This window comes from Pelobates fuscus, chromosome 4 (assembly GCF_036172605.1).
Source record: "Pelobates fuscus isolate aPelFus1 chromosome 4, aPelFus1.pri, whole genome shotgun sequence".
Lineage (NCBI taxonomy): Eukaryota > Metazoa > Chordata > Amphibia > Anura > Pelobatidae > Pelobates > Pelobates fuscus.
In genome coordinates, this window is record NC_086320.1 from 343,600,547 (window position 1) to 343,622,951 (window position 22,405).

The 22,405-nt window shown below is 41.2% G+C and overlaps 1 protein-coding gene across 7 annotated transcripts in view; it reads left to right on the forward strand.

The window, feature by feature from the left end:
- ADAM22 (ADAM metallopeptidase domain 22) overlaps positions 1-22,405 on the forward strand; it is a 225,538-nt gene that overhangs the window by 115,795 nt on the left and 87,338 nt on the right. For all 7 annotated transcript variants that reach the window (XM_063452487.1, XM_063452488.1, XM_063452489.1 and 4 more), the window contains exon 5: positions 12,164-12,246. In XM_063452487.1, the coding sequence (XP_063308557.1) occupies positions 12,164-12,246 (83 nt within the window). The remainder of the gene's footprint in view (positions 1-12,163; positions 12,247-22,405) is intronic.

Below are 22,405 nucleotides of genomic sequence, written 5' to 3' on the forward strand. Positions count from 1 at the left end.
ATCTGCCCCATAGTGGCCGCCTACAAGGCCTGGGGAGGTATGATCGGATAGGGGAAGTCAAGTGATTTTCTGACAATAAAGCAGCTGGCTATACCCACATTCCATGGCTTAATACTGCACTAACTCGCCTCATGGCATTTGGCAGATTTCTGGATTGAGCTGCCCTCTCTGATTATACATCACAAGCATACAATAGAGATTTCACCTTTACAACAAGTTTACCACCGATTACCATAAAACCGATATTCGTTCACTAGTCACCATTGCGACACTCCTCTCCTTTTTGCCCACACAATTTATAAAATCTCTCTTAACACTACAAAACTTACCTGGCTGGCTACACCATGTCTTAAGTGCCCATCCTAGTACCAAACAGTTCACATCCTCTTGCCATATGTAATACGTAGGGACAATCCTACGGGCAATAAGGTGCCGGTCAAAATGTCAGACCTTTACAGGTTATCACTCACAGGACCAAATCTCAATATGCCCCTATTTAACTGCAGGGCAAACCACTCACATTCATAATGTACCTCAGAACCCTCTTAACTAGGCGGGGACTCAACCCCAATGCCTTTTCGGGACATTCCTCCAGAATCAGGGCAGCATCAGCTGCTTCCAGAAAAATGTCCCTGCTCACACCATAAACATTAGGACGCTGGAAATCCACAGTATAATACTAGATACATACCACAACCAGAGCTAGATTTGAATAGGACAAGCCGTTATGAATCTTGCAACGTAAAGATGTGTAATAAGGTATCTTATTCAACTTTTTGCCCTCTTTTATTACAGGCCTACCCGATACGTTGGTTTCGGCACACTACAACCGACTTGCTCATATATCTAACTTATCATGTATACGGCTTTTGTCCCCGACTACAAATTGGAAGGCGTAGCCTGAAGTTGTGGGAGGGGTTACCCGGCTATTTAAACTCAAGCCCCCTACACCACAGGGCTGATGCTGCCTGGTTCATCCCTCCCACCTCTCCCCTTATACATATTACTATTACAGGTGGGCCCTCTTTTATTACAGGCCTACCCGATACGTCGGTTTCGGCACACTACAACCGACTTGCTCATATATCTAACTTATCATGTATACGGCTTTTGTCCCCGACTACAAATATATATATATATATATTTTTATTTTTTTTTAAATATCCATTTTTTCAATATCCATATATGTCATCAGCATAACACATTGTAATCTATAGAGATTTCCAATAATATTCTTTCATCCTTAAAGTGGCTCTGTCACCTTCTTGGTTCTTTGCCTATTTTGCAAAGATCCCTATGATGGCATTGCCACTTGGTGTCCGGTGTCTGCAAGATGCAGAGGAAGGTAGGTTTTATTTACCTGAAGCTGACCCATGTGGCATCCACCATCTTCTTCTGCAGGATACACATTAGCTTCTGTTGCTTCGCCCATGTCAGCGCTGTACAATCGCGCATGAGCGAGAGTACAACACCGATGTCTATGGAGGATCCTGCGAGATCGCAGGAGCCTTTACAGACAATGCCTTTTACCCTACAGCTGTGATGGCTGGGGGCTTCACAGTTGTAGGTCTGCCTTCTTGTCAGGCTCTGTCAAGTGTAGGAAAAATACTTAAGACACATTAGTCCCTACTTTGTCTCATAATATCTTTTGACTGTGTTGGAATTTCATTGATATTCCAACACAGACAATATGAGTATTTCATAAAGATTTTACTCATTTGGGGGGAGATAGATCTGCTCTAACACTGCTGATATCCTTTTTCAAAATCAATATTGTTATTTACACCTAATATAGCATACATATAGACCATCTATCAAATATGCTATAAATCCTTGAAAAGAAATGTTTCAACTCACGTTTACTTAATGCTAAAGTTCCCAGATGCCACAACTCGTGTACTAATGAGACTTGTGATCATTTTGGTAATAGATTATTAAATCCCACGGTTTACCACCCAGTGCACGTACTCATTATATGCCTTATACAAAGAACAATTCTAGAGCGCTGGTAACATTGTTGAACTTATCTTGATATATTAAAGAAGCTCGAAGACTTTAAGAATGACTTCCATCTATCTCTGTGTTCCATTTAATACAGCAATAGATCTTGAATTTAATTACACTGTATCTTTATATAGAAAAGACCTGATCTACAAACCCTCCAAATGACAGAACAGGGACAATTCCAAAGATCTAACATTTGTCACAAGTGTTTCTTTAGCATACAGTTGAATTTAATTAACGTGAATAGCCTGAATGTAAAATGTCTCTACATGGGAAGAATTAGGATATGGTGTTTATATGAATTAACTATTAACTACTTCTAAAACCTAAATGCTTACTTATATATTGAAAAAAAAAACATATCCATTCAAAGTTCTCCCAGTCTTTACATTTCTCCATCATTCTTCTTCTGGTTAAACAGAGAAGTGGGAAGGTCTATCATAAAAATCAGTGATGGTGATCCCCTCTGTAATGTAAATGAAAATAATATGGAATGATTTAGATAGCTGAGTCAATCACTCTCGCATAGGATTGATGTTTGTCTCTGAGATGTAGCAAAGAACAGTCAGATGTAGTCTCCAGCCCAAGCCCGGGGTGTAGGCGATGTTCTTGGCATGGTATGGTAAAATTGAGTTACCTGTCATTATGGTCTTTATGTTGTTGGCTCTAACCGATGATATGAAGCAAAGCCATATGTGGGTGAAATAAAAAGTATGGATTTGAAGCTTCATTATTTTCAAAGATTGCTGAAATAAAGGGTATGATTTTAATGGATTTGCTGTTAAGTGTTTTTTGATGTTTAGGGATGGACCTTCCCTATACAACATTCTATTAACTGATTTAAAGGAGCACATTTAGAAAGCAATAAAATGTAAACTACGGAGCCACCAAAATGTGGCATCATCTGGCGGCCACACACAAAAAACAAAGTAGCTGTGTCACCCACAAGTCTAATATGCTCCTCAATAGTGGGTGTATCCTTTTTCACTTTGAAAAAACCCACCATCAGGTACAAGGATGAACACTTGGTTACTGAGATCAGTCTCTGTATAAATTGTTGTTGGATTACTTGTTGCCAGACCATGAATGACTTTTAGTTATGGGTCTCTCTCCTGCCCTTGGCTTTAATTCTTCAAAGGACTTCCTACGTAATGTCTGAATTTCATATATAACATTACCAGGACATTTTTGGTTGGAATATCCTATCATCTAAGTTTAACTTTAATGAGAGTTTAACTATTATCTTATTTTTTCCATGTGCAATCTGCCTGTCATTTTATGGCCATTACCCCTTTAATTGCTTGGAGTTCTCCAGTTGTGTTCCAGTTCAAATTCTAATATTACACAAAGACATAACACAGCATCAGAGGGAGGAAGAGGGTGGCTAAAGAAAGGGTCAGTCTATGGTTGCTGGGGAGGGCCCCGTATCCATTAAATTTCAACTTTGGTTTGTATACACAAAGGATCCAACAAAACGCTAACAAGTGTGGTATCCTCCAAACATCATAGCAATGGCAATGGAGGAAAAAAAAATTAAGTTCTCTTTAAGCAGTTATTAATACAAGCTATTGGCATTAAAACACCAGAACATATTTTCTCTAGCCTTTGATCAATCAAAATCACAAGTTGCTAAGGGTAACCGTGAGAGTTAATTTTTTTGTGGTTTCCGTAGCAACTCATCAATCGAATTGTGGTTAAAATATCATTGTTTAGTGTCCCGTAAACATCTGCTCCTGCAGAATGCTTGCTATTTAGATCACTGGCCTTAATAATATTTTATACATTTAGAGGTTATGTTTGCATAGGTTTATCACTCTTTAAATGATTCTTGCAAAGAAGTGCATGCTTATGGAAATGTAGTCTAAATCTTTCTTTTGTTCATTGAAAGCCTTGCCAGGATGCCAATCTGAGCTCCACTGAATCCCATTAAATGTGCAAAATTCCTTCGGTAATGGGTATAAGAACGTGAGCTGACTCACAGTGAACCTTTCAAAGAACCTTCGAAAGATGAGAGAACAAATATATTGAAGAATAAAGGAGGGGGGAGTGGGTGAAAGCATAATCGCAATAAGGCCGAGTGATGTCATCTTGGTCCGTTTGGAGAAAATCTTTGATTCCAGAGGAACAATCACCCTAAATATGGAGGATTTTGTTAAGGAATACTTTTACAAAAAGTGTGTGATTCTTTGAAGTTCAGGACTTCCTACTACTGAAGATCTTAAAGGTACACAATAATAACAAGTACCACTACAGCTTAATGTAGTGGTTTTGGTGTCTATAGCATGTCCCTGTAAACATTGCTGCCTAGTAACATTTTTAAGTGCAGTCACTCAGATGGCCACTAGAGGTGCTTCCTAGTCCAGACTCTGAGAAACAGTAAGTTAAAACACAATTAAAACGAACACTATAGGGTCAGGAACACAAACATGTATTCCTGACCTTATAGTGCAAAACCCACCATTAAGGTGGCTTGCCTCCCTCTTATCCCCCTTAAAATCATGAAAAATTCACCTTATTTCCAGCGCCTTGTGGGTCCGCCGGCACTGGGTCCGTCCCCATGGTGACATCATCAGAAATGCCGATTTTTAGCAAATCCAATGCTTTCCAATGGGGAAAGCATTGGATTGGCTTAAATCGGCAATGGGGCAGGGCCAAATTACATTTTGGCCAATCAGCACCTCCTCATAGAGATGCATTAAATGAATGCATCTCTATCAGAAAAATGCTCTGCATGGGGATGCTGAACGGCAGAGCTGCCCACTGTGCACCACTGAGCCAGGAAGCACCTCCAGTGGCCATCTGAGGAGTGGCCACTTGGAGATGTCCCTAGGGGCAATGTAAACACTGCCTTTTTTCTGAAAAGGCAGTGTTTGCAAAAAAAAAAAATGCCTGCATATAGTGATTATACTCACCAGAACAACTACATGAAGCTGTAGTTGTTCTGGTGACTATCGTGTCCCTTTAACTCCTCAGAGAGGAGAGAAGAATTGTAAAATGTGGATACAGCAGGTGTGATATGCCTTATCCCTGACCCTCTACTTACTGAATGCCAGAATCTGCTCCAATGACAAACTGGGCAAAGGAATATAGAGAGTCTCTCCCATAGTCCCACTTGTCCACACTATAGTAAGTAATGTTGTGAGAAGGAGGTGCTGTGCGACTCACCCCTCCGCCCAAACCTTTATGATTTTTGAGTATTGCTGAAATAAAGAGTATGGTTTGGAATAAATTTGAACTATTCCAGTGCTGTGACTAACTGTTCCTCACCATGTTAATCTAAGCACTGAAACATATATTCTCTGTGCATGTTCACACACTTGCATATTTTTGAGGGATACATTCACTAAACAATGAAATGTAAGAAATGAAGACCAATTTTCAAAATGTAGGCAAAACGTGCAGTTCTGGAAACATTCTCCAACTTGGATTCATTCATCTTATTCTGCAATAATGTGGAATTCTCTAAATGTTTTTATCTATTTATTTTGGGTGACTCAAACTCTACAGCAGCAAAGTAAACTAGGCCCACAAAGAAGACCACCAGCTCTACAATACCTGATGCTGTTGCTTCCACTAGCACCTTCTCCCAGAGCTATTTGCAGAATTTTACCTTTTTGTAGCCCCACCTAGAAGCAACTAAGCAGGAGCTCAGCGGAGTATACTTTGTGGGCGCCATAGTGGTACTATTTACTGAAGAGGTAGGGCAGAGCACCAAAGTACTGTCCCTAATGTCTGGTCTTGGTTGTGGTAGCGGTGATGAATCTGGTGATTATATTGTCGCCACTGCAGGCATTGCACTTTTAACTCTGGCCTTTGAGCTACTCAACTATGACCCCAAGGAATTACAAGAGGAGAGTCTGGAGAAGACAGAGAGCAGCCCACTATTTTTTCCTGCAGTTAGTGGGCACTCACCTACTGCATGTTCTTCGCCTTTTCAAAGTCTATCTCTGTCTACTTTTGAATAGCAAGTGGAGATAGTTGTGACATCAGCTGCACTTGCTATCACTGGCATAAGGAGCTCACCTCCTGCCATTGTTACAATCACTACTAATACCACCACCATCAACATCATTAGCACCCCCAGTCCCCACCATCAGCATTAATGAACCAAGTGCTAATGTACAGGCTACTATTGCGACAGCTTCCTCTGCCTCAAATGTAAATCCATTTGCTTCTGCATCAGCTGAAAGGCAAAGGGTTAAGGCAAATACATGTATGGCAGCGAAGCAAAGTTTGGGATCACTTTGAGTGGTTCCAATAAGGCTGAGTTGCAAAGTGCAAATTGTGCAGCAAGGAAGTCTGTAGAGTTTGAAGGGTAATTTTACGAGTGCCGATATGAACCAACAACTGCAAAGACACCACAGGTCTATATTACTGAGAGAAAAGTCAGACACAAAAAATTCCCTCTGTCCTAGCTATGACTACTGCTTGTGCCACTTACACCCACTTTGATCACTTTGTGATTAATTTATATCTTTTTATTTCTAGTGACAGAATTATTTGATGCATTGGTGTGCCATTACTTGTCGATTGCAAATTGCACAAATGAACCCTACCTGCACGCCTTTTTTTTTTCTGTAGAAAAATAAAAGAATTCTAAAATGTGGTGGTAGTTCCGGTTGTTATAATGTTTCCAAATGCCAGTATGGCTATGCGTGCGACCTCAGCAAATGCAGCTGGAACAAGCTGGTGATTGGCATTGGTTTTTTTTTTTATACCACACTAAAGGACAGTTACCGCTACAGACTGGATGCGTGGGAAAGCTGTGGGTTGTCAATTGCCCATTCCCGCTAAAACAATTTCTGAGAAAAAGAAGTGTTCATCCTTCAGTGTGGGGGAAAACAGGACCCTATTATCTGAATTATTGGGAGAACAGATGGATTACGAACAATAAATGCAGTGCAGATCCAAGTGGGATAGGATGTATCAATAGTAAAATGGGTAACATTTAACAGCAATAGATAGACCATGAGACAAACGGTAATTGATTAGGAGTGAGATAGAGTGAGGAGGGTAAAATTTGGATATAAAATGTTTACATATTTGGTAACGTAACCTGTACATCCAGCGCCATACCGAAATCTGAAATGTAGATTTTGCAAAAGTGACAAATATAGACATAATACATATATATTATATATTATATTATATATACACACACACACACACACATATATATATACATATATGTATTATGTTTATATTTGTCACTTTTTCAAAATCTACATTTCAGATTTTGGTATGTACACCCGAATACACCCGAGTAACTGGTGTAACTGGAAGAAGTTCCCTTTTTGCAATATATATATATATATTGCAGAAAGGGGACTTCTTCTTTAACAATTGCTCAAATGGAGGCTGGGCCAGAGGTGTCCGAAGACCAAGGATAACAAACCACCATCTAATTCAACACCAATGTTTCGCCTGTCATAAATCCTTTATCAATGTGACTTTGATACAAGTTCACCAAGATTTCTTCAACTCTGCTGTTTTAACTTAAATTCTGTACTTAAGTTGTCCATACAAAACATGTCGTTTTGTAAAATGATTTTCCATGTAATGCGGACAATTGTTAATTCATTCATTGTCATTCACAATAGTCTGTGTTCTCCTATTGTCTGTTCCTGGCATTCTCTGGGCTACATAGAGTATCAATGAAACACCTGGTCACGGTGTTCTAAGGGCAGTATGTTACAATGGTGCTTAGAATGCTGGCACAGATATTACAGTACTATCCGGTTACAGTACATTATCAAAAGCTATGTTTACAATGGGTGAATGGAGCCAACAAGAGTAAAACACACCGTTAATCCCTTCCAAACTAGGATCACACAAACCATTGATCATGGTAATCCTGCCCTTATTCGTTCTTAGCAGTTAAATCCATGTGCAGGCTGATGATATATGGGACACCGTTACTTTAAAATTATTTTTAATATAGTTATTAAAGGGAAACCATAGTGCCAGGAAAACAAAACCTGCAATAATTACCATTGCAGGGTTAAGGGACCTGGGACACTACCAAGGCCACTTCAATGAGCTGATTTGGTCTGGGTGCCTATAGTGTCCCTTTAAGAAAAACAAACTTTTCACAGTCGGCAGCAGACAGTGCATTGTTATGTGTGTTTGTCTGGCTGTTCCAAAATACTACATTGCTGCAATCCACCATATGTTGCTCTCCTCCATATGGATTGCTTTCCATCACACTACTGCATCTTCTAGCAACATGGGCGAAAATGGATATTGGCATTACCCTACCTGTAGAAATGTATTATTTTGTGTTGTCATTCTGCAATTCCCCTAGCACCCTTTCATTTGGGAAATTACACATCTTTATATATATTGTATACATATGCCGGTCTTTTTGTATCTTAGCTGACAAAGCCATACTCACAGCCTTAAATTGTTTATGGCAAAAAATGACTCACTGTGACCAATGGAAGCACAACAGGATTGTAGACCAGAACGTATAGTTTTAAAGTGTGAGGAACAGCCCGTTAAGGATATAGATGTGTGACCTGATGTATCTGTAGGAACAACCTAGTATTCTCTTGATGTTAAGGGGCTGTTCATTTGATCTCGAGTGCTGACTTGCTGGGATTCGTTCTCTTCAATACATTTAGCTACAAATTACAGCAGCATCTCTTGTTGGCTGATCGTAGCTCAAAATTCTAGAGGGAACTGTCAACTTTTTATGACTTTGAAGGAGTCTTACAACCTGATGGTAGTCAACTGTCTGGGGACTGGATATACAGATAATCTTTAAAATGCCGCAAAATCTAAATGTCTACATCCTTTTCTTTGATTTTAAATAACAGGCATCTGGGAGGAATGCCTAGGTAATAGGGGTAGACTGTTTGCCCATCTCATCCTTTCCCTAATGGCGCATGTTGGTGTGAGAATTGGCATTGGTTCTATGACAACATAAAAGCAGCATCTGTTGTAACTAGAGGTCTTTTTCCAAAGAGTGTTTTAACATGTTTGAGTGGGTTGTGGGCCGAAATCATGTTCCAAGTGCCATTTCTGTTTGCAATGATTGGCCATGTCAAGCCATTCTAAACTTACCATATGTGAGAGTCTCCGAAATAAACCCGTGCAAGAAATAAACCGGACGGACGCATAAACAAAAAACAGAATCTTTATTAGATCTACTTTCTTGCTTATTGACAGAAGCATAAAGTTATACATTTTTAAACACTGCATTTTCTGCATACGTCCTTTGGGTTTTAAATAAAATTGTGCTGGGTAGCAGAATTCTTTAAAGTGTCTGTAGGTTGTCTTATTAATTTTAAAAATGGTTGAATATGATATATTTATGCATTCTTTAATTTCTTGACACTTTTACAAATTAAAAAAGTTCATGTTCATCATTCACTCACAGATTCCTAGAAGGTGGTGTGAATGCGGGGAGCCTATAGGCAGCATCATTAGTTATATTTTTTTTATTGATTGGCATCTGTGGTCATGAAATTTAATCTCATTCACGAAGGGTTACGTTTGTTCATTTGTATCATGAAAGTCCCTGCAAGTCATCTGTCGCGAAAGGTTTGGTTAACAAGCACCTGAGGGCAACCTACCAACTTGAACACGGCAGTGGTGATGATATATGCTGCAACCTCGTTTTTTTTCTAAAATTGTATAAGCGCAGTGTAGAATTATAAATAACCTGTTGTCAAGATTTTAAAAGGAAAACTCCAAGTACCATAACGAATACAGCTCACTGTAGTACTAATGGCGCCAGGAGTGCCCTTGCGCCTTCCAATTGTATGGAGTGAAACTGTTTGTGAGCTGCTTGACTTCTTACCTGGGTCTGCCGAGCGCCTCTCCGTGCCTGTACAATCCTTGCCGAAGAGCCGTTAGTTCATAATTAGCTATTGGCTGAGAGCATCAACTGATTGCTCTGCTTGATGCAAGGTGATACACAAGACTTGCCCAATCCTGTTATTACCAGGAAACAGGACAACCTGTTGACAAATAAACGTTCATCCATCTAACATTGGCCTCAATTAAATTAGACCCAGTCACTTTTATCGGCTCCCAATAAGTCCTTTAATAGTTCTTATACTGTCAGTGCTGTAACATTGCATACATTAATACAACAACCAGCAAGAAGAAAGCATTTTACAATGAAGAAAGTAGGAAAGAGGTTAAGGTGCAGAATTGCACATTTTTTGTATTTTATTTTTTTAAATCAAGCATGCAAAAAATACAAATAATAATTTCAACTAAAGCAAAAAAAAAAAAAAGTGTTGGTGCATGGAATGTCCCTTTAAATAAAGCAACAACAATAGTGTAGTGTGCACATACCTGATATACCAAAAATGCCCAATTACTATTTTTTTTGCATTTGACAAAGAAATTTGAATTATTTGAATTATCATCAATATCACTTTATCTGCAACCTTTGTTTCTGATGGTGAACCATCCCGTTAAATGTTCTCATACCTTTTATCCCCTGTTGATCCTGCAGTTGAATGCCTTTTTGTTACAACAGACGTTATTACAAGTCAGCAATTTCATCTGACCTAAGGTCTTTTGGGAGGATTCTGCTCCTGCGCCCGCTGCACATTCTGGCCAGATGGTACAGCAAGCTGCCATATAAATTAGTCAATTTTAATTATCTCCCAGACTTCTCACTATTATACTGCAGTGCTTGTCATAGCAGATAGCATCTATAGCTAGTAAATATCTCCTAATGAACCTTATATATATTCGTAAAACTTTAAAATAACATTTCATTTATGATTTTCTTTCTAGTAAAGGGCCAAGATATTTCGTATCTCTGGGATTCTTGAATCCAGTGTCCCAGACTTTGCATTATGGGAAGGAAACTTAAAATATTTCTCATAAAATAATCACACAGAAACAAATGTTTGGAGAAAGGCTGTGATCTTTATTGAAAGGAATTAAAAAACATCTTTAACTTTAAATACTATTACGAATACGATACTTCTAAAGATCGCCCGTATAACACCATAGGAAATGTAAACCCCCATTTATCTTGGCAGCCAAACCACCATTCCAAATAAAGACCACAACGTGATAAAAGGGACACTATAGTCACCAAAGCAACTTTAGCTTACTAAAGCACTGTTGGTGTATAGATCATGCCCCTGCAGTCTCACTGCTCAATTCTCATTTAGGAGTTAAATCACGTTTGTTTCTATTTATGCAGTTCTAGTTACAGCTCCCCAGACTGTGACTGACAAAGCCTGCATGAAAATAAAATGGTATCACTTTCAGATGTAACTTACCTTAAAAGTTTTTATCTCCTGCTCTGTAAATTTAACTTTAATTACATACAGGAGGATCCTGCTGTGTCTAGCAAGCTATGAACAGAGCAGGAGATATGAAATTCTCAAATAAGCAGAGTTTTCAATTAAGGAAGTGTAAATATTAGATCACACTTTACAGGAAATGTTTAGGAAGGCTGTTTAAGTCACATGCAAGGAGGTGTTGCTAGGAATGTATGAACAAAGTGATTAAACTTCTAAATGGCAGCGGAATGAGCAGTAAGACTGCAGGGGCATGATCTACACACCAAAAACTGCTTTATTAAGCTGAAGTTGCTTTGGTGACTATAGTGTCCCTTTATAGTAAATTTAAATAAAGGTTTAGAGGTAGGGAAGCCGAATAAACGTAAAATTTATAGGTTGTTTTTTTTGGCGGTCTGTGAGATTTACTTCAAAGATTGCCGCTCATATAGACCCATTGCCTGCATAATAACAGCGTGAGGCAAATGGTCCCTGGCTCCCAGCCATTAGGAGAGTGCTGTGGCAGCACAAGCTAAACTGCTCAGCTCGCCCTGTGACCACTCAGCCTTGGGGGCTGCACAAAACTGCAAACCCAGATAGAGACAGAGCGGTGAACTATTGATCCCTCCATTCCTTCCAAACACACACAGAAAAGGGACTATACGTCCCCTGTCTGTTTATTATTTTGCCAAGGTGGTATTATGGACTGTATCCGAATATATGACTAAAATGTAAATAGCAGAGTATAGGCAGTATCTGTTGGTTATGGTTGTTGTAAAACTTTGCAGGATTCAAATGAATGCAGGACATTTATATGGATGTGACCAAGTACAGATTGGATTGGTTTCCAAGATACAAGAGTAATATAATAATGTGAATGTTTTTTCATTTTATTTATTTTTTAGGGTGGAGAACATTGTTATTACCAGGGACAAATCCGAGGAGTACCTAAATCTTTTGTGGCTTTGTCAACCTGTCATGGACTTCAGTAAGTGTATTTATTTACTATTTTCCCTATGTGTGTGGTATTACATGTTGCTAAGATGCACATATTCACTAAACACAGTGTAACGGATCACCTGGCACCCCGACTGGGTACCTCCATTATTGGATGCTCCTAACACTTTCTGAGGGCTCCAAGCACTCCAGCCGACACCATAGCCACCGTAGACTCCTCCAGAGAGCAATGCAGGAACAAGCTCTTAAAAGAGCCTAGTAGTGAATAGCTAAGGGAGTATGCAGAGCATAGCAACTCCCCCAATAATAGACAGGACACTAGATTGCAACTGAAGTAGAACTGTCTAAATCATTATTTTCCTTGGGACTAGCCCATATGGTCATTACATTAACATTGCTGTGAAAACTCAATACAATTACAAACAGTCAAATCATAGCAGGCAACATACTGTGACTTATTATAACACAATGGCATATTTTTAAAGAGGTGGGGGAGACAATAATTAACAGAAAATATCTCACGTGCCTGCAGAATTAGCAATATGCAAATCTACCCAAATATGCAAATGAACCAGTCTTGCTATTCAGGTAGTGCATATTGCTGTTGCTACCAACAGAGGGCACGAGACAAGCTTCATAGCCAAATCCACCTAGTTGGTAGCAAACCTCAGCAGTACAGGAGAGCAGGCAATACATCCCAGGGGCCATAGTCACATGGCAAGAGGCTGGCAATCAGTCTTCTCCAATGCCCAGTGGCGAGGCTGGTTCCGCCACACACAGATTTCTAGTTCCCTCTAGGAAATGGTTGTTTTTCTCAAAAAAAAAAAAAAAGAATATAATTCTTAAGATCAAGGTCAGTGTGTTAGAGGAAAGGTTCACTAATCATAAACGTATGTGTCCAAGGCTGAACCAGGATTACAGATAGACCACTGCAAGGCATCAGATACCGATTTGAAGTATTCTTATTTTAGCATAGTATAACTCTGTGATCTAGGGGAGATTTATCAAAGGTTTTATGTCCTTGGCTGTTTTTTTGGTGGTTTTTTTTCAGTGAAATGTATTAAATATATGTAGTTTTTTCTGTTTGTTTGATTTTTCCATCTGCTGATTCTTTTGCACCCTCTACTTTCAATGTACACCTATTTTTATTTTTTTATTTTTTTAATGCAATTACTTATCTTTTCTTCACTTTTTCTGAGCAGAATGTGTTCCATTTCACTAGTCTTCTTCCACCCCTCTACATTTGGTGGTCTTTTCTTAAATTGATATTTATGTGAAGAAAAAAAGAAAAATCATAATTCAAGCAAAGAAACACTGTTTGGATCAAGTTAATAAAAATGAACAGATTAGAGGCCAAATATGAAAGACACTTTTCAGAACACTTTGAACCAATCTTCCCCTCCCGCTGTGTTATCCAATTGTTCACAAGAAAGCTAACAGAACACCTCCTGCTTTAAAAATCTGCCATGACCTAAGCAGGAGGACAGAAAGCACAGGGTCCTGTTAGCCCCTTCCTCCATGGATAGGTCATTCACTTTATGCTGTCTTTAATCAGAAAAGGGGAGGGGGGAGGGGGTGTCACCTGCCCTCTGTATCAGTGCTTTAACCCCTTAAGGACCAAACTTCTGGAATAAAAGGGAATCATGACATGTTTAAGGGGTTAAAGTGGATCCCCCCTCTCCCAGCCCCCAAAAATGAGCATTTCTTAAATATAAAATCGTTATGAAATGCTCATAAACACTGTGTTGGAATTTAACTATTCTAACCCAGTCAAACCTATAAATTCACAAAACGAAAGTCAAAATCCCCAAGATTATTTTATTGGTTTTTTTTTTTTTTTAATATCTCCATGAACAATAAATGGAAACAATACCATATACACAAAAGGTGATATCAAATCTGGATTTAAGCACAATTCACTATTAAGCCATCAGACCCCCCTTAAAACTTTGAAAGTGACAGATCCATTTAATATAGTCTTATGAAAAGGGGGGGGAAAAAAAGAACCTGGAAATCGTTACAGTTCTTAAATAAATCTACTCTTGTAAAAATAACTGTGTAATGTCTGCTGTTTGTTTCTAATGGTGCAAAGGAGACACTTTGTGGCAAAGTACATATCTGAGCGATGTAAACTATACATGCATGATTTAATAGGATTAAAATGAGGGCATAGGCTTTCTAAATAAGAAATTGTATTCCCTTTAGTGCCATAACGCGTAGGTCAGAAAGAAGCTCATTGTGTAGCGTAATTCCTTAGTTTGACAGTGTTAGAATGTCGTATATCTCCTACGACCTAGACCTAGAGCATTTCATGAAAATGCATGGAGCTCAGAAATCTATGTCAAACCTGCATCGTTCTGGCAGATATCTTCTGCTTTTATGCCACAGGTTTACAGCACCTGCAGTAATAATATCGCTGAAGCGTAAATGGCGTAATTGTTTCAGAGTGAGTGATCAGCCTTAGTAGGGCTGCCGCTCTGCAAGTTACCTGTTGGCACATAAAGCTGGAAACGTGAACCGTCAGCTACAGCCTGTCTGCACAGATGTCTCTGGGCCCAGTAACCATTACTAGAAACAGTTCCAAAAATCTATGTAAAACAAGAAAGCATATTTAAAGGGGCAGTTTAAGTACTAGAACTACTCCAGCTGCATATAGTTGTTATGGTGCTATAAGTCCATTTGTGCCATCCCCTGCTTTTAATTAGCCACATATTCCAAGGCCATCCGATCCCTGTTTGGCTGCGCTTATAATGCATGAACTATACTTGTGAAATGTAAAGGGCAACTCTGTCCAGCCTGGATGTTAATGATAGGCGGAGATTGCTGAAGCGGGTTAGACCATAAACTGCACATAAACAGGAAACCTTTCTGTAGAGGTAACTTGATGTACCTTAAAGTACATTAAGTATTGATAGTATTTAGTAGATATACACCCAAGGAAAGCATGCATGCATTTAATTATGCATTTTCTTTCAATGAGGGTATTATCTAAAAACAGCTTGCAAAAACTGCAGCTCTTTTGTCTGAAGTTCTTCTAACCCCGCTCATACTTTCTGTGGCTGCCCAATTACAGACTTCCCAATGCAGCTCAATGAGAAGTATTTGCAATTGGCTGTCTCTTGAGTTTATCTCCACTGGGTTAACCAACCAGGAAGTAACAGGACAAACTGTCTGATTGTTACACCCTCTGGCTGCCAAAGTTAATTTATAGAAACACAGAATGTGACGGCAGATCAGAACCATTCAGCCCATCTAGTCTGCCCAATATTTCGAAATATAAAAGTGCCAATTTCCATTTAAATCTGTGCTTTTTGTAAAATGAAAAAGAGGACACACTCTTTACACACAAATCATTTCAGCAAGCTAAAGTGTGCTAGGTGCCTGGAGTGTCCCTTTAATACCACCAGCAAAACTTGAACTCTCCAAGATGGAGGAAGTACAATTGTAGTGCAAGCTTACAGAAATTACACACATTGATACATTCATGTGTGGCTACATCATATATTCCTTCATAAAAATATACTAAAGAAACACTTTAGTATTAGGAATACAGAAATGTGTTCCTAACACTAAAGTGTTACACTGCCCCCCCTCCCCTCCCCAGCAAATCAAACCCCCTTTTTACACTCACCTTCCTCATAGAAAAGCATTCACTCAATGCTTTCCTATAATGACTTTGAAGACATTGGACATCTTCATTCAAAGCGTGAGGATGTTCAGTGTCGTTTCATGGTGTCAAATTCCATGAAATAGCAGGAAGTGCCTCTAGTGGCTATATGATAACATTGCAATTTCTCTGAAACTACAGTGTCTTAGATTGCAGGGTTACGGGTTCACCCCAATGAGATGAAGTGGTCTGGGTACCTATAGTGTCCCTTTAAGAAGGCTCACTTAGAACCTGGGGAAATGTATAGTGTGGTCATCCTGCAGGTTCATGGTAAGAGCCGGATTGAAACGTAGCTTTCCCGGTATGCATTTGAGCTGGAGGTGTGGGCTTATATTTGTAAATGTCACTTATATCCCTGGTATAATAGGTTAAGGCAGTAGGTAATCGGTAATGGAATCCACTTTGTAAGGGATGCCATGAGTGGCACAAAAGCTGCCAAACTAACACATGTATAACACGTCTGCCAACCAGGCACCTACACTAGTTCAATTGCAAATACACTTAAGGTTGGATCTGCCCTGTTTGGATAAATACATTGGGCAGAAATCTTAAATCAGGACTGTCTCACTGGATGTATGGAGTTGCAGTGAGTTTAACAAACTGCACATAAACAGGAAACCTTTCTGTAGAGGTAACTTGATGTACCTTAAAGTACATTAAGTATTGATAGTATTTAGTAGATATACACCCAAGGAAAGCATGCATGCATTTAATTATGCATTTTCTTTCAATGAGGGTATTATCTAAAAACAGCTTGCAAAAACTGCAGCTCTTTTGTCTGAAGTTCTTCTAACCCCGCTCATACTTTCTGTGGCTGCCCAATTACAGACTTCCCAATGCAGCTCAATGAGAAGTATTTGCAATTGGCTGTCTCTTGAGTTTATCTCCACTGGGTTAACCAACCAGGAAGTAACAGGACAAACTGTCTGATTGTTACACCCTCTGGCTGCCAAAGTTAATTTATAGAAACACAGAATGTGACGGCAGATCAGAACCATTCAGCCCATCTAGTCTGCCCAATATTTCGAAATATAAAAGTGCCAATTTCCATTTAAATCTGTGCTTTTTGTAAAATGAAAAAGAGGACACACTCTTTACACACAAATCATTTCAGCAAGCTAAAGTGTGCTAGGTGCCTGGAGTGTCCCTTTAATACCACCAGCAAAACTTGAACTCTCCAAGATGGAGGAAGTACAATTGTAGTGCAAGCTTACAGAAATTACACACATTGATACATTCATGTGTGGCTACATCATATATTCCTTCATAAAAATATACTAAAGAAACACTTTAGTATTAGGAATACAGAAATGTGTTCCTAACACTAAAGTGTTACACTGCCCCCCCTCCCCTCCCCAGCAAATCAAACCCCCTTTTTACACTCACCTTCCTCATAGAAAAGCATTCACTCAATGCTTTCCTATAATGACTTTGAAGACATTGGACATCTTCATTCAAAGCGTGAGGATGTTCAGTGTCGTTTCATGGTGTCAAATTCCATGAAATAGCAGGAAGTGCCTCTAGTGGCTATATGATAACATTGCAATTTCTCTGAAACTACAGTGTCTTAGATTGCAGGGTTACGGGTTCACCCCAATGAGATGAAGTGGTCTGGGTACCTATAGTGTCCCTTTAAGAAGGCTCACTTAGAACCTGGGGAAATGTATAGTGTGGTCATCCTGCAGGTTCATGGTAAGAGCCGGATTGAAACGTAGCTTTCCCGGTATGCATTTGAGCTGGAGGTGTGGGCTTATATTTGTAAATGTCACTTATATCCCTGGTATAATAGGTTAAGGCAGTAGGTAATCGGTAATGGAATCCACTTTGTAAGGGATGCCATGAGTGGCACAAAAGCTGCCAAACTAACACATGTATAACACGTCTGCCAACCAGGCACCTACACTAGTTCAATTGCAAATACACTTAAGGTTGGATCTGCCCTGTTTGGATAAATACATTGGGCAGAAATCTTAAATCAGGACTGTCTCACTGGATGTATGGAGTTGCAGTGAGTTTAACAAATCTCTGCAGTTATTAGCCACACACCATACAGAGGCTGGAACCAAGGAGTTCTAGTAACCATACCGTGTGAAAGAAGCACAGATTGCAATGATGCTTGGAATCATTCTGTGAAAATCAACCTGGAAGCAGGTATAAAACAGAACGTCTATAGAGGCTGTCAGTCCTATGGCATGGTGCAGTGCTGCCCTCCAATGGCCAATCCTGAATATTAATCTTCATTTACAAAACAAAGTTATAATTATGTAAATGGGGCTGTGTCTCCAAAGCAAAAGATAGATAACATTCGCAATAGTATATATAATCCACTAAGAGTTTCAGACTTGAGCATTTAGCCTGGTATCTGGTTTTATTCACACTGGGATTTCACTTCATGGTTTTGGACTAATGGATCGAAGCAGTAGACAAAAATGAGGATGTAAAAAAAACATGCTTTCATAAATCCATGGGAAATGCAGTTCTACAATAACTGGTGTGTTATATGTTGACCGACTCCTAGCCAAATGTCGGCATGTCAAGGTGACATTTCACCCATATCTTTTTCTCCAGTAAGTGTTCCAAATGTCTAAGTTTAATGCTCCTAAACTAGTCCTCAAGGTCCCCCAACAGCTCTGGATTTTGACATCTCCCAGTTCTGATCACACATGGATACTAACAAAACCTGGACCATTGATGTGCATTGAAGGGTCATGCGACCACTCCACTCAGCAGTTGTACTCTCCATAGTATGTTAAAATTCATTTAGGTTTGAATTGAGCATCAGACATGCAGGAACCTGGTTTTTGAATCCTTAGAGTGAATAATTCTTTCACAAACAAAAAAATTCCGTTTTATATTATACCTGATTAACTCTACCTATAATCATTTCCAAGCATTCCATTAATATTTACCTCTGATGTTCTTCTACTGCCATGAATTAGGGATTTATTTACTAATTAGTGTATTGTCATATTCTACCAAAACAGCACAATTGGAAAAATTCTCAGTTGTTTTGTTTTAAATCGGTTTTATTGTCATCACATTCTGTTTGTGGAATTCAAACGCAGTATTGTAAAAGCATACGGTCGCCTACGCAGAGGCGGTAACTTTGAAACAAGAATATTGAACATGCGTATTTAGTTTAATTAAGTAGGTGCGCACTTCAAGATACATTAACTAGGTGGGTATAGCCCAAAGTAATATTTGTCTGTGTGGTTGTCCTGTTTTAATTGGTTTGCGTAGTTGTTTTGTGTTAGTTGGTTTGCGCAGTTGTCTTGTGTTAACTGGTTTGTGTATATCGTTTTTTTTTTTTTTTTTGTCCTCTGGTTTGGATAGTCGCCTCATGTTAGCTGGTTTGGGTGGGTGCCTTGTGGTAGCTAGCTAGCGGAGCGGCTTAGTGCTAGACGATACTTGTAGTAATCTTGGGTTGGTTAGTTTGTTGTGATTATGTGTGCTTGTCCCCTACGTGGTCCCGGCCTATATGTCGCCTTCAGTGGTTTGGCGCCTGCCAGAGGTATCGCACGTTGTGTATCTGGTTTGAAATTGTACCCGGCTAGTCAGCAGGTGCGGCCAGTATGTTAGTATATCGTTTCTTGTGTCTAGGCGGTCTATGCTGACTGTTGTTCCGGTGTTAGCGGTTTCAACCGTTCTATATAGCTTGGGATAGTGGGGGCGTGTTTGTGGCTCAGTCCGTAGCGTCTGTTCTGAGTCTTGGTATGCTCGTAGGCAGTGCATGGGGTTGTGCTTTGGTTAAAATTGTAGGTTATGTTGTTAGTTGGGATCTGGTTTATGTTTGTATGTCTGTGTGCCTCCCTCTAGGGGTTGTGGTCGTGTTTGGTGTGAGTCCGGTATGTGTGTGGGGAGGACGGGAGGGTGGGGAAGAGGACGAGGGGAAGAGGAGGAGAGAGGAAGAAGAAGAAGAAGAGAAAAGAAAAAAAAAAAAAAAGGGGGGGGGGGAGGGGCGGCTTGGCGGCAAGCGGGTATCTTAGTCAGCCGGTCTCTGTGTGTCTCCCATCTCTGTTCTGGGCATCTCCACTCCGCCGGTGCCCCAGATGGCCACCCCCCACCTGTTGCCCATGTGTTCCTCTCAGTGTTCAGATGTATTCAAGAGCGTCACAAAGTCATCCGAGGCGATGTGTCTTAGCCAGTAGAACCATCTTGTACGGTATTTTTCTTTGGCGTTTGTAGTTGTTGCCTTTAGGTCCTCGAATCTCCGGGTGTCTTCCACCTCCTCCACCCAGCGCTTGAGTGAGGGGGTGCATGGTTGTCTCCAGAAGATTGGGACTGTTGCTTTCGCTGCATTGAGGAGCCTTGGTATCACTGATCGTTTGTATGCCGGTGTGGGTGTTGTGGTATGGTGTAGTAGAAATGGTGCCGGTGCCACTGGGATGTTTTCGTCTGTGGTTTCGTGAAGTACTCGGCCCACCGCTTCCCAGAACGGACGGATGAGGGAGCAGTCCCACCATAGGTGGAGGAACGATCCCGGCTCCTTTCCGCATCGCCAGCATGTGTTTGGTTTTGTGCTGTCTCTAGCATGTAGATTCGTTGGGGTGATGTACCATCTCGTGAAGACTTTATACGAATTTTCTTGGAGCCTCGCTGACCCTGGGGTCTTCTGGGTGAGTGTTATGATCTTATCCCAGTCTGCGTCCGTGAGCGTTACGTCTAGGTCTTCTTCCCAACGCCTAATGCACGGTGGCGCCAGTAGGTATCGTCCAGTCGTCAGTGTGGTGTAGATCTGGGAGATCGCTCTCAGGGGGGGTGCCTCCAACAGGCACATGGACTCAAACTCTGTACAATCCCGCGTGAGGCTCGGTCGTTGGGGGATCGAGCGTGCATATCTCTGCAGTTGTTCCCTTGCTATAGTGTGGAGGAAGGTATGCCTTTGGTCCGGGAACAGGTCCGCAAGTGGTTTTATAGAGCAAGGGGGCGTGAGTACGTCCATCATTCGGGGTATTGTGGTGTCGGTCCGCGGTCTCAGGGTGGGCCCCATGTCTCCCGCCGGGAACTCTGGGTTTCTCCTGAGTGGGAGTAGAGGGCTCGGGTGTGTTGTGAGGTAGTATTTGGGGCCGTTTTGGTGCCAAATGCGGAGGGTGGCTTTCACAAATGGGTTCGCGTGCGTGGTGCGTCGGCTCGCTTCTGGGGTGATCCACGGTAGGGCTCGGAGGTCGCAGTCGGAGCTATCTGCTTCAAGTCGAACCCATAGCTTATCTCTTGGTGCTGTCGACCAGCCGATGATTCGGGTGAGGTGGGTCGCAGTGTAATACTTCCTGAAGTCGGGAAGAGCCAGTCCCCCTTTGATTTTAGGGAGTGTTAACTGGGAGTGGGCTATTCGGGGGGCCCTGCCCTTCCAGATGAAGTGACGGACTGCCGCTTGGATGGATGTGAAAAAGCTCTTCGGCGCTGCGATTGGTATCGTCTGGAAGATGTAGAGGAATTTAGGGAGTAGGGTCATCTTCACCGCGTTGATGCGGCCTAGCCACGACATGTAGTAGGTATTCCAGGCCTGAAGTTCGGCCTGCGCGGTTTTGAGAAGTGGTAGGTAATTGTGTTGGTAGAGATCCGCTGGGTCTGGTGTGAGCCAGACCCCTAGGTATCTCATCTTGGTGGTGCACCAGCGGAAGGGAAAGCGGTGTCTGAGCGTCTGCGTTTGGGTGTGTCTAACATTAATGTTTAAGATTTCTGATTTGCTGTAGTTGATGCGTAAGTTGGAGACCTTGCCGTATTTTTCGAATTCATTTATGATCGTGTGGATTGTCGTGGCCGGTTGTTGTACAATGAAGAGCAGGTCATCCGCGTATGCCAGGACTTTGTGGTGTGATCGGCCTATACGGAGTCCATGGATCGCCTCGTTGCCTCTAATGTTGTTAAGGAATGGCTCCAGGGTTAGTGCAAAGAGCAGGGGGGATAAGGGGCACCCTTGGCGTGTTCCGTTGCGGATGTAGAACGGGTCTGTGAGGGCCCCGTTGATGCGGAGTCTAGCTGTCGGTGAACTGTAGAGCGCCTCTACCCATTGTATGTATTTGGGGCCGATGCCCAGGCTCCGGAGGGTTTCGAAGAGGAATTCCCAGTCCACCCTATCAAAAGCCTTTTCGGCATCCGTGGAGAGGATCAGGGTCTGTTGGTCAGATTGCGCTGCTACGGAGATCAGGTTCAGTGCCCGTATGGTGTTGTCTCGGACCTCTCTTCCGGGGATGAACCCAGTCTGGTCTGGGTGGACCAGGTCCGGGAGTAGTGGTGCCAATCGGTTGGCCAGCACGCTCGCCAAGAGTTTGACATCCACATCCAGGACCGATATCGGGCGGTAGCTTGCGCAGGATGTCAGGTCTTTACCCTCTTTCGGGAGGAGGGTGATGTTTGCTGCCGTGAATGGGGCTGAGGGGGTAGCGCCGTCTAGAATTGAGTTCAGAGCTGAATGTAGTTTCGGCAGGAGGTCTGGTAGGAAGGTTTTATAGTATTGTAGCGGCAGTCCGTCTGGCCCTGGTGCTTTCCCTGTCTTTGCTTTTTTGATCGCGTACGCCAGTTC